The 13,517-nt window shown below is 37.8% G+C and overlaps 2 protein-coding genes across 3 annotated transcripts; one reads left to right on the top strand and one right to left on the bottom strand.

The window, feature by feature from the left end:
- LOC18768266 (pentatricopeptide repeat-containing protein At1g33350) lies at positions 287-3,577 on the top strand. 2 transcript variants are annotated; one of them, XM_020570070.1, is made up of 2 exons: positions 287-2,597; positions 3,157-3,577. In XM_020570070.1, exon 1 carries the CDS (start codon positions 293-295, stop codon positions 2,123-2,125), a length of 1,833 nt encoding a protein of 610 aa, XP_020425659.1. In that variant the 5' UTR covers positions 287-292; the 3' UTR covers positions 2,126-2,597; positions 3,157-3,577. The 2 variants fall into 2 exon arrangements, with proteins under 2 accessions (XP_020425659.1, XP_007200964.2); XM_007200902.2 differs by having other exon boundaries at positions 3,151-3,577.
- On the bottom strand, positions 3,481-4,633 carry LOC18767349 (22.0 kDa class IV heat shock protein). The gene has a single exon (XM_007200185.2). It carries the CDS (start codon positions 4,326-4,328, stop codon positions 3,726-3,728), a length of 603 nt encoding a protein of 200 aa, XP_007200247.1. The 5' UTR covers positions 4,329-4,633; the 3' UTR covers positions 3,481-3,725.

Below are 13,517 nucleotides of genomic sequence, written 5' to 3'. Positions count from 1 at the left end.
ATGTATTCATAAATGAATTTGTGGATTTTGTCTTCCGGGTTGAAGAATGTAAAGTCCGTAGGAAATTTAACAAAATAAAATATGGAAAAAATTTGGTTTCTTAAAATCTAATGGAGTTTTGATACTTGTCAAATTTCTTTAAATTTTTATTCTTTTGAATTTCTTTAACTATTTTTTCCGTTGAAATTTAACAAAGTGTTAAAATTCCATTTGCAGTAAGGATGTGCTCGTTCATTTGTTGTGAGAGCCAAGCCATGCTCTTACATTTATGATAGGATGAAAATTAAAATACATGGAAAATAAGATAAAGTTGTTTTTAAAAAAAGGAAAATATTTACTTCATTTTTGTACTAATTATAATTTGACATGTGTGCATAATTTTTTTTGGTTGCTTTTCTTTTTTATGAAGAGTGCTTCGCAGAAAAGGGAATGTGAAGGGCCAGGAGTGTCCAAAAAAAAAAAAAAAAAAGATGCCCAGATTTTATCTGGTTATCAACTCAAACCACTAACGACGAAAACCTCAGTAACAAAAGTAAGGAAGAAGATGGTGAATCTAAACCAACTGCTTGCAAAATGCAAAAGCCTCAACCATGTAAAGCAACTGCAAGTCTTTATCATCACCCTGGGATACACCCAAAATCAGCTCTACGCCTTTAAGCTCGTCCGCTTCTGCCTTGTCACTCTTGACAACCTTCCCTATGGTCGCCTCATCTTCGACTGTCTCAGCTCCCCCAATGTATACCTCTTCGCTGCCATGATCACCGGTTATACCTCCCAATCGCACCACCGTTCTGCTTTTCTGTTGTACGAATCCATGCTTCGTCAGGGAAGCGCTCGACCCAACCAGTTTATCTACCCCCACGTCTTGAAATCTTGTCCAGAGGTTTTTGAGTCTCATGGGACTGCATTGGTGCAAACGCACATTATGAAATCGGGTTTTGGTCAATACCCAGTTGTACAAACAGCTCTTGTTGATTCCTACTCGAGGTTCCGCTCAGATGTTGGCTCAGCAAGACAGGTATTCGATGAAATGTCTGAGAAAAATGTCGTGTCCTGGACGGCTATGATTTCTGGGTACACTAGAGTTGGGGACATTGGCAGTGCTATTTTGTTGTTTGAGAAAATGCCGGAGAGAGATGTCCCTGCTTGGAATGCTGTTATTGCTGGGTGCACGCAGAACGGCCAGTTCTCGGAGGCAATTTATCTGTTCAAAAGAATGTTACTTCTTGCGCATGGAGGGCAACATCTAGAAAATAGGCCAAACCAGGTGACAGCTGTTTGTGTACTTTCAGCTTGTAGTCACACTGGCATGCTGCAGCTTGGTAAATGGATCCACAGCTATATTTACAAAAATGCGCTTGGTCCAGATTCATTTGTTTCCAATGCTCTAGTGGATATGTATGGGAAATGTGGGAGCTTAAAAGTGGCAAGAAGGGTTTTCGACAGGACCTCAGGAAAAAGCTTGACATCTTGGAATTCCATGATCAACTCTTATGCTCTGCACGGCCAAAGCAACGATGCAATTGGTGTTTTTGAAGAAATGATACGGTGTGGGGCAGATGTTAGACCAGACGAGGTCACTTTTGTTGGCTTATTCAATGCTTGTACTCATGGAGGATTGGTAGAGCAAGGTATTTCTTATTTTGATTTGATGACTCGGGATCACGGGATTGAGCCTCAAATAGAACACTATGGATGCTTGATAGACCTTCTTGGTCGAGCAGGTCGATTTGAGGAAGCCATGGAAGTTGTGAGGGGAATGAGAATTGAACCTGATGAGGTTGTATGGGGTTCTCTGCTTAATGGATGTAAGATTTATGGTCGTACTGATCTCGCAGAATTTGCAGTTAAAAATTTAATTCAAATTGATCCTAATAATGGTGGTTATGGTATCATGTTGGCCAATATATATGGGCAGTTGGGGAAGTGGGATGACGCCCGGAAGGTGAGAAAGGTGTTGAGGGAGCGAAATGCTTATAAAACCCCAGGTTGCAGTTGGATTGAGGTTGATAACCAAGTTTACCAATTTTATTCCGTTGACAAATCACATCCTAGAACGGAAGAGATCTACCAAATCCTAGACACGCTTGTTGGTTTTATTATTTTGAAGTCAAGTTGCAATTGATCTCGAATTCTCAGACTCCTCGTATTTCTTCCCAATCCATGAACTCTGCTTAAAAGCCCAAATTTGGTTCAACAGTTCAAGCAAGGTTATTTGGTTCCTACCTACTATATAACCACATTTACATATAAAAGGTCTAGGTGTCTTAGCGCAACAATATGACTTACTCCGACTGACTTGGTGTGGAGCTTCAAGTCTGGAAATATATATACTATATATATAATGCTTTTCTTTTGCTGGCCGAAAAGGTACCGACCACCTGCATTAGCCCACCATTAATCTGGAAATGAGGTTATGACAGAGTATGTTTTTGCCTCACTGAGCCTCGCATTGGTGAGAAACTCGTATACTGGACCACCCTGTTCTGAGTTGTATTAAGGACTCTTGTAGCTGAGTTGGTAACGGCCAACTGCACATCACCGGTGGTCTTTCTGCCTTCCAAGTGATAATTAGAAACAGCAACGCAGTTGTTTTGGTAAGAGTTTTAATCTGATGTTTTTGTCATTAGTATTTTGACGGATTGCATTCATAATACAGGCAATTGTATGCATTTTTTATAATTAACGTGTGTACTTTTTGTTGACTTCTTGGTTCGTGTAGACAAACTGGTGTTGGTTTTGAGGGATTGCATTCGTAATACAAGCAATTGTATGCATATTTGATAATTAACGTGTGTACTTTTTGTTGACTTCTTGGTTCGTGTAGACAAACTGGTGTTGGTTTTATACTTTTGCCCTAGCTCTTTACCACTTTATGCTTACCCTTCTCCTTGTTACATTTAAGATTTAATTAAAACCAACTTGTGTTTTCTTTTATTTATTTCTTGATGGAGCTTCATTATTGTGAACTTGTTTTTATCATCAGTTAAGGTCTTGTATCGGATTAACTAGCTAGAGCTAGACAAAAATTTGCTTTCCAAAGCATTGATGTCTTTTTCACCCTTGATCTCTATTCCTTCTCTTCCTTTGGATCTGGCTGAAGATTGTGGTTTAAAGTTAAGAGTTGAAGTTGGGCTTTTGTTTTACTAGGAACAGCATCTAAAGAGGGCATGGCTTTATGTTGCAGACAAGTACAATTCTTGGATGCAGTCGACAGGTTTGACAAAAGCTCCTTTCACCCTACTAATATATTTGTGTCCATTTATTTAATGATGGTTCCTGAGTTGTGACTTATTCGATTTATCTGTATTTTTGTTTTTATTTTGCTCCTAGTCTCTTTTGACTTAAAACACATACATTAAGTTCGCATATAAGTGTTGTATGATCATGGCATAAAATTGACGATTCCTATGTTATATGATTATATCCAACGACGAAAACTTTAGAAATGTGGGCATATTTCCCACCATGGATACATTGTATCAAGATAATTGAGTGAGTTTTACCGGTGCATGTGGTGTTCATGCAAATTTACAGGACGAGGGAGTTTTATTAACTTAAAACATCTGGAAAAAAAGAAAAAAGGAAACAGTTACAAACTTTATTTTATAATAGCAAGTAGTAAGCAGAGTGATACGAAATCATCATTTACTCATCCCACAAAGTTTTTTTTGTTGTGTTTTTTGGACTCACTCATCCCACAAAGTTGCAAAACAGTGAATTATTTAAAGCTCTTGCTTGACCTCACTAGCCTTGAGCTGGGCAGGTTCGTCCTCATGTCCTCCAGTGCTAGCGATGCTAATCACCTTAGGACCTTTGATCTTATCAGGGGATAACTTGGCCAGTGTCAAAGTGAGAACCCCATTCTCCAACTTGGCGTTGACAGAGTCCAAATCCACGTTCTCTGGCAGCCTGAACTGCCTCCAAAATTTTCCGTAAGACCTCTCAACTCGGTGCCAATGATCCCCTTTCTTCTCTTCTTCCCTCTTCCTCTCTCCACTCACTCTCAGAACTCGGTTCGCCTCCACCTCGATTTTCAGCTCTTCCTTCTTTAATCCCGGCACATCTAACATTATAACATGACCCTCTGGCGTTTCTTTCCAGTCCACCCTTGCTGGAGAGAGTGCCACGCCGTCTTCTTTGTCAAGTTCAAATGGGATCTGCTCTAGCACTCGGAACGGGTCTGGGAAGCGCTCCGACCAGAGATCAACCAGCAAACTTTCTGGGCGGCGATCAACGAATGGCAGCAAGGACGCATTGGATGACCCAGCTGAAAGAAAAACAAGGAGAAAGCTCAAGGTTAAAACAAGAGAGCGGAGTTGCCTCATTTCTCTTATATGGTTTGTTCGGAGGAGTGGGTTATTGGTTTAATGATGAACAAAGATCGATGCCGGTGAATAGTAGTGATCGTGTTCTAATGCCGCTGTCTGCTTATCCGGGTTTGGACTGGTTAGCGATGTATTTATTTAGCATGACATGGGATGGGATGAAACTTATAGAGAGGGAGAGAGAGAAAGTTTAGGAGGTGCGGGACATGGTTCTTGAAAATTCGAAAATGAAAAACTTTCTTTAGACCCATTTAGAGAAACAAGGAAGGTTCCAGCTTCTTCCTTTCCTTCTGTTTTTCTTTCTTCTTCTTGATATATCTTATTAATTATTTACTTTAATATGTGCAAGTAGAAACGTGGAGCATTCTAAGAGATTCTATCTTTTTCCCTATTGTTCCAGAGGCTTCATGATGCATGCCTTCTGATTTTATCCTTTTTCATTTTCGTTAATTTTTAAAGACAACTTTTGCATTATTTAATAAGTGACTCATCGTTTGGTTACGTTTTAGAAACCATATATATATAAATATCCTTTTATTGGGAGATTTCTTACGAATTTTTTTTCAAAGATACAAACTATTAATTTTTTAAGTTTACATTCATAGATCATTTTTGTAAAAAATTAGACAAATTGAAAACTGTTTCGACATTCAATTATATCCTATAAAATTAATGAACATGGTGTTTTAAGAAAGTACTAAAATTTTAATAATTCAATTGATTGTTCAAATGATATTGGATTCAAGTGATTTTTTTATAAATATGATATTTGAATGAATATCTACAAAATAGACGTTTGAGTTAGTAAAATATTATACGGAGTGAGCCCTACAAGGGTGTCCCTCAAATAAGCTTATTTGAATGGCACTGGACGTTCTCAAAATGAGTACTGTACTATGGGGTCGGGTGAATTCAATAATCCCGTTGGGATTCCAGCCTTCCTTCATATATATATAGTCTCTTTCTTTTGAGTGACACCCTTTAGGGTATCTTATGAATTTTTTTTTTCGACAATCTAAACCATCTATTTTTTAGGTATGCATTCATAGATTATCCTTCCCAAAAAAAAAACACAAATCGGAAACCATTTAAACATCTAATTGTGTCCTACAAAATCAATGAATATGGTGCTTCAAGAAAGTTCTAAATTTTCAATAATTTAATTGAGTGGTCAAATGATATCGGATTCAAATGATTTTTTTTATTTTTTATAGAGATGATCTTTGCATGAACATCTACAAAATAGACATTTGGATTAGTGAAATACAATGCGGAAAGATGTCCCTCAAATAAGAGGGATTCCTCAATTGAAGCTATATACATGTAGGGTCAAAGTCTGCGCGCGCAAGGGGCGGGGGGTGGGGGGGTGTGAGGTAGGGAGTCGGTGGTGAAAGCTATGGTGGTTAAGGGAGAGAGGCTTTTCTTTTTTCTTAGGGTTTTAAAATTATCATTTTTTTAGAAAGAATTTTATAATTTTTTTCATACATCAGCATCAAAGTGGGTACCACAATTGCCACGTCACCAATTTAACAGAAAATCTAATGGTGAAGTTGATGGACAGTGTAATTTGATGAAATTTATACAAAATTATGTATGAAATTGATGAAATTGATGAAATTGAAACCTCATAGCCCATTTCGATATAGCACCTAAATCTCAAAAGGGTAAAATGTCGTTAGTCCTTTAAACTTTTAATTAGGTTTAGGATTTAGCATGATTGTAGATGCTCTAAGTGGTTTAGAGGTCTGTGTTTGAATTCCCATCCCCCAATCTTCTATAACAAAAAATAAAAAAAATAAAAATTTGCTAATAAAATTGGTCAATGGTTAACAATTTAAAGATTTGACCGTCCGTTTGGTTAAAGCTTACTAGAGCAAATCCTTATTCCCACAAAATACATGTGGCACATGAGTTATTGAGACAAAGCGGACGAGTAAGAGGCTTATCCTAGATTAAGAGTATTTAATTCCCCTATATTGGAAATATGCCCTAAAATCAAGCATAAGATGTAAACTTTTAGATATTTCAGATGTTGTTGATATAAAAGGGCATTGATGTTAATTCAAGTATATGTCTTATTAATTGGTATTTACTTAATTAACAAGTCCATGGATTGTGAGATGAGAAAAGCAATATAAGTTACATCTAGGAGACCTCTCCCTTCACACCCTAAAGAGTTCCTAATCATAGGATTGTTCAACTGGGCATTGACAATCCTCAAAGACCGTTACACCATTTCTGCTCAATTGAGAGGATGACTTGTCTCAAGTCATTTGTGCAGTTGACACAAAGATAGGTGTATGGGTGTTCACGAGAGAATGAATTCGCTAAACGCATTCAAACAAGAGATCTTGTATGGAAGTCTTACTTACATGTCAAAGAAGATCTCTATAGTTGCAATAATGTAAAGTTAGTCCTCGACCTGAGGCACCACAATTGTCTTATGAAAGCGTTGTGGGCCTTTGATCATACTGAATAGTTGAGTTCTTTCAAGGGCGACTCCAAGGTATTGTAAGGGTTCATGAAAAATCCATGGAAGCAGGTGAGTGTACAACAAGAGATCTCTACCTTCAGTAAAGAGGGAGAATGCTCTGGTGATATGATTCAAAAATCTTTGGCCAAAGTATTAAATCTAATTGAGAATAGAGATCATGATCATGCTGTTGTGAATTATATAAGGTTAGGAGTTCACATTAAGGGCTTTAAACGAATTTTGTGCCCTAATGATGTGAACAAGAGCATTGAGTTAGAGAATGATCGAATTACATTGTAATTCCAACTGAATAGGTTCTCTACCACTTCTATATCGGCTTGGATAGTCATGGCACGTTGCTAGACGTTACCCATGACTTTTGGAAGCCCTAAGGATATACCAAATGTGGGTCCTCATTAAAGGGAGGAATTAAAAAAGAGTTTTAATTCATAATCAATTAAAGAGTATGAATCGCCCACTACCTTGCCTATTAGAACTTAATGGATCGCACACCTATAAAGGTTAGAGATGTAAATTAATTAGGAGATGATGAGCAATGATTAATTTGTTCATAGAGATTAACAAATTAATTGAGACTCAGGAAATATGGATAAGGCCTAAAATCGTTTTGGGGTCACAAGGCCCATCGGGCTTTGACCCATTGGGCTTGTAAGTTAAGTTGTAGTTGAGAACTTAAGAGATAAAGGCCCAAAGGCTCAATGACAAGGCCAAAACAGCCATAGGGTTTAGGTGAGGCCACTTTGGTTATTTGAACCCCTTTATATAGATAAAGATGGTATCATCTCATCTTAGGGTTTTCTCCTGTGTTCTTAAGTCAAGAGGCAAACCAAATCCTCTCATTCTCTACCAAGGGGCCGGCCATCTAGGAGAGGATTATAGCAAATCCAACCTCCTAGATTCATCTCCATCCTTCTCTTTTCTTTGATGTGGAAACATAGAGGCATCCTCCTTTGGACTGCTTGAGAACTTCTTGTTAGTGGTGAAAGCCCATCCTTGGGTGATCAACCTAAGAGCTTGCTCTAGGTAATGCTACAAAGGTTAAAGAGTTTTCTTTTCCCTCTCTCTAGGTGTAAGGAGTCTTAGTTGGAACAATCTAAATTTATGCCTAAAGATACTTGGGTTAGATTTGTTTTGAACCTCAATGTTTATGGCTTTATTAATCTAATAAGTAGAACACATCCTTCACCCTTCCCCAATATCATTTATATAAAATAAAATAAAAATAAATAAATAAAAAAGACAAAGTGGACTAGTTGGAAGTGACGTCATGCACGAAATCTAAGAAGCACAATCAAACAAATAGAACGAAACTCCAAAAAAGATAAATGATCATGAATTAGTTTATTTCCCAAGGCATGGCTTGAATTTCTAAATTGAGACTTTGATTAAGTGAATTAAATCAATTAGATCACATTAAATCAATTTACAACCTCGAGGTTTAGTGGCCGTATCGAAATGGGCCATGAGGTTTCAATTTCATCAATTTGATACCCAATATATCCAAATATGACCAATTCATCAAGTCTGTTAGATTGATTGTATGGTCAAATGTTAAATGCTGATGTGACAACTATGAGACCCACCACATATCCTAACAGCCCAGTCCAACTAGTCCACGTGAAGGGCATTTTCAAAAAGAAAAAGAAATAATAACAAATTTAAAAAAAAAAAATTCCAGCAACCCCCTTTCTCCCTACCCCAGCCACTCTTTGTTGACCCTTCACAGACCCCTCCCTCCTTCCCCCAATCCACCCCAGACCTAAATTTCACCTACCAAGGGATCAACGACCATCCTCTGCCGGCTTCTAAGCCTCTGATTGAGGACTTCAAATGTGTTAAAATGTTAGTAGGGTGTAAAATGTGGTTTTTCTAATCTTTTAAATTTGTTAAAATGTAGTTTTACCGTTAAGATTTCCGTTATATCTCTCTGTTAATTACCTATGTGAAACTATGTGTCCCACATTTTCGCAATTTTTAAATTTTAAATTGACTAGCAACACTAATATCAACATCGCTCCCTCGTCTCGATTCACGCTTGTGGGGTACATGTAGGTTGCTCTTCAATTCGTCTGAAAACTGCCAGAGAAGCTATGGTTTCGTCAACAGAAACGTCGTCAATCGGGAATAACAGCGATGATGACGTAGTGCGGCTTTATGACTTCATCCCAATGACAAAGTGGAGATCCTAGAGTATCTGTCAACATGCCTCCTAATGCACCAAATTTTGCCACCTTCGTCCATAAAGCCACTAAATATACAGATCTAAGAACCACCATTGAAAACCCCACTAATTCGTAGGAGAACGACAACATTTTGGTGGTTTGCGAAGGGAAATAAGGCGTGGGTAGAAGGAGATTAGTTTTTTTCTTGGAGGCATGAACAAGTTGATTTCCTCTGTGGGAGGGAACCGCAAGAAAATTATTATAAAAAAAATATGATAATTAACACATTTATTTTATACACATGTTCTTGTCTCATTCGTTGCAGTAAAATCACGTTCACAACAGTAGAAATAGATAGTAGAAACTGACTACCTCAGTGTCATGTTTACTTATTACTATAATTCCAAAATTATTCCAATTCCTGCTTCCTATGCATTTACAACATCTAGGCATTGAAATCATTATAATTCCTGACTTTTCATAAGTTAACACATAAGAAATAAAGCCAACGGGTTTAGCTCAAGGGAAAGGACCTGACTTCTCTCACCCTTAAGGCGTTGCGTACCACACCACCACGAAGACAACGACATTTTCAATTTTGGTTACAGTATGCATTCATATCGATCACATTGAATAGAAGCACCAGTATCAAGATCGCGCCCTCGTCTCGGTTTGCGTTCAGTGGGGTATGTGTGGGTTGCTCTTCAATTCATCGAAAAACCGCCAGAGAGGCTACTGCTTGCTCAAACCCAAGTGCAAGTATCGTACTCATAAGAGCACTTCCACCAGTTGACTCTTGCCATGGCAAGATTAGCCCTAGGGCAGGCACTATTCACGTGAATAGTGGCTGCCCTAGCCCCCTCCAGTAAAATGTGTTTCCAGCAGTTGGGGCTTGCCATGGCAATTACTATTCATTTTTTTGTTTTTTTCACAATTTTGTTTACTTAAACAATTAATTTGGATAATATTTTCGGATAAGATTTTTGGGTTCCTACGTGTCAATACTATTCATATCGGATAAGATTTTCGGTTTCAAATTTCAGATAAATTTCAAATTTCAGATACATTTCAAAATTCAAATTTCAGATAAATTCAAAATGTCAAATTTCAGATACATTTCGGAATTCAAATTTCAGATAAATTTGAAATTTCATTTGAATTTCAAATTTCAGATAAGATTTTCACCCTCTAAGATTGCGCCGCGTGTCATATCTATCTGTGTACATTTTTCTATAAAATCAGAGGTTCAGCTCATACCTCCCACACCAGTTCTTCTCTACATTTCCATTTGTCAAATTTTAGATTTCATTCTCCATTCTCAATGGCAGACATGGAAGAGGTTTTGGAGAGGCAAGAGCGAGAAACTAGAGAAAGAATGCGTAGACGAGCTGCAAGCAAAAGGGCGCAGAGAGAACTAGATGAGCAACTTGGCATAGCAGTTGCTTTGCTGGAGGAAGAAAAGCAGGCTCGCCGTGGTTCACGAGAAGGCCGTCGCCCAAATGTGGACAGACATAGACATTCCCGGGGTAAGAATCTTATGGAAGATTATTTTATCCCACAATCTCTGTACTCTGATGTTCATTTTCGAGGGAGATATAGAATGCAACCCCATTTGTTCAATAAAATCATGCATGATATTTGCAATTATGATGAATATTTTGTTCAAAAGAGAAATTGTGCTGGAAATTTGGGACTTCTTCCAGAGCAGAAATTCACAGCTGTGATACGAATGTTGGCGTATGGGTCATCTGCTGATCAGGTGGATGAGATTGCTCGGATGGGGAAGTCCACTATTTTGGAGAGCTTGGTGCGATTTTGTGATGCAGTGGAAACTCTGTACACCAGAGACTACCTCCGCAAACCTACGCCCAGGGACCTGCAAAGGCTTCTCCAAAAAGCTGAGTCTCGAGGATTCCCTGGCATGATTGGTAGTATTGACTGCATGCACTGGCAGTGGAAAAATTGTCCAACTGCTTGGCAAGGGGACTACGGAAATAGAAAAGGGCAGAAAAGTATCATCCTGGAAGCAGTTGCTGGTTTTGATACATGGGTTTGGCACGCCTTCTTCGGAGTTGCCGGATCTCAAAACGATTTGAATGTCCTAGGTCAATCCCCGGTGTTCAATGATGTTTTGAGAGGTGAAGCCCCAAATATCACATATGAAATTAACAATACCATCTACCAGACCGGGTATTATCTAGCTGATGGCATATACCCGAGGTGGACAACATTTGTGAAAACAATTCCACATCCCCGATCCCATAAGGAAAAATTTTTTGCTTGCTATCAAGAGGGGTACAGAAAAGATGTTGAGAGGTGCTTTGGTATCCTTCAAGCTCGGTGGGCTATTATCAGGGGCGCGGCACGTCTATTTGACGAGGAGGTGCTTAGGAGTATAATGATGACTTGTATCATCCTCCATAACATGATTGTGGAAGATGAATATGATTACGATGCTGATGACGTGTATGAACCAAATCCCATGGACACGGCCCTAACACGAATTTATGAAAAACCAGTGGGGCCAAATGGAGAAGCAGTGCAGCATGAATGATTGATCGCTACACGGAGATGCAATCGTCGTATATTCATGAACACCGTCAAGTTGACTTGATGGAGCATTTATGGGCGGTGAAAGGCAATGAAGGAAATGAAGGTGAATAAAGTGAAGTGAAGAAGTTGTTTTTATTTTATTATGTTTATGTTTTATGCTTTGGTTGTGGGTTGTTTATTTTTTATGCTTTGGTTGTGGGTTGTTTATGTTTTATGCTTTGGTTGTGGGTTGTTTATTTTTTATGCTTTGGTTGTGGTTTGTTTTTTATGTATGGAATGTTTTGAATAAAAAGGATTTTTGTTGAATATTTTCTTTATTGACTAAAAGAAAAGCAATACAACTAATAATAAAATAAAATACATGAATTAAACAAAACAAAAAATACAATGAAATGAAAGGTACATGAATTAAAGAAAACAAAAAATACAATGAAATCAAAGGTACATGAATTAAAGAAAACAAAAAATACAATGAAATCAAAGCCAAGTAAACTAAGACATGAAAGGCAAACAAACTAGTTTAATGGTTTCCATCATTTAACCAATCCGTGTTGCTAGGTCCATCGTCACGAAAAAGTCTTCGTCTCATAATATCCCTTCGTTCTAGCTTCCAATATTGTTTTGTTTCAGGGGACATATGGCTTGTATCCATGGCCATGGTTTCCCGATCTTTTTTTTCAATGTTTTGTTCGCGTACATACTCCCTTTCTTTGCGCACATACTCCCTTTCTTTTGCATATTCTACTTGAATAGCCATATCATGCTCTTGTTGTTTCAAGTCCATTTCAATTCTCATGGCTTGGTGCTTTGAAAGTTCCTCCAAAAATTGAGATGCATTCTTGCTAGAATTACTCCCTCTCTTCGCCTTCGCCGCCTTCCTCCCAATAGGTCTTGGCTCATTTTCAATTGGTGAGTCTAGATTCATCGGGGAATCCATAGGTGAATCCGATGCCGGAGTCTCACGAAGTGGAGTCTCGTTCAAGACTACCGTCGGACCGGTTGGAATAATTTGGAATCTCTTACAAGTCTTCACCACCTCCCAACAATGGGTATGGATGAAACTTTTTTTCCCTTGGCCAGTAGCACCAAACCACATTTGTGCTTGTATAATCTATAAAAAAAAAATGAAATGGAAATGCAAGAGAATTTTTAAAATATTGGCAATGCAACATGTAAAAAAAAAACTAATGGAAATTAAAGAATTAATAAAAAAATGCAACATGTATTAAAAAAAAATAGAGACATATTAACAAAATATATAAATTGCAAGAAACATTTAAATAAAAATTAATATGACATAGAAATTAATAGAAGAAAAATGACAAATAATTTACCTCATTGCTAAGATTTTCTCCGCTTCGTTGGTTGTCAATTGCTTTTGCTAAAGCATTTCTCCATTTCCCCAACTCTTTATTAAGAACTTTCCACCTACTGGATAATGCCATTTCCGTACGTGTAGAACCAATTGCCCTTTCACAAAATGCTTGATGAATTTTTTTTCCACATATGAGAAAATTTAATCTCATTGCCCGTTATTGGACAATGACTAATTTGGACCCAAGCCTCACACAAGCTAACATCTTCCATCATGCTCCATGCCCCTCCATTTTCATTAGAAGAACCCATAATATGCTAGAAAAAAATTACAACTTGAAAGTGAAAAAATATTGAATAGAAAGTGAATAAATTTTGAGGAGAAAGTTAACAATAGTAGAAGGAGAAGAAAATATATGAGGATTTGGTGTTAAAAGTGAAGAGTATTGGTTGGTATTTATACACAAAAAATTCTGTAATTTTTGTGTATTTTTTTAAAAAAAATTCGATTTTTTTTCAATTTTTTTTGGCAGAAAAATTGGCTGCCGTTGGATTGAAGAAAAAATTCCAATCGGAGCGACCAGAGGCCGCCACGTGTCAAAGAGCCGTTGGCGGCACTGTAGCGCTGATGTGAAATTTTTTTTAACGTTGGCGCGTGCAATGCAC

Source organism: Prunus persica, chromosome G8, assembly GCF_000346465.2.
Source record: "Prunus persica cultivar Lovell chromosome G8, Prunus_persica_NCBIv2, whole genome shotgun sequence".
Classification (NCBI taxonomy): Eukaryota; Viridiplantae; Streptophyta; class Magnoliopsida; order Rosales; family Rosaceae; genus Prunus; species Prunus persica.
This window is presented reverse-complemented; position numbering and strand designations above follow the sequence as displayed.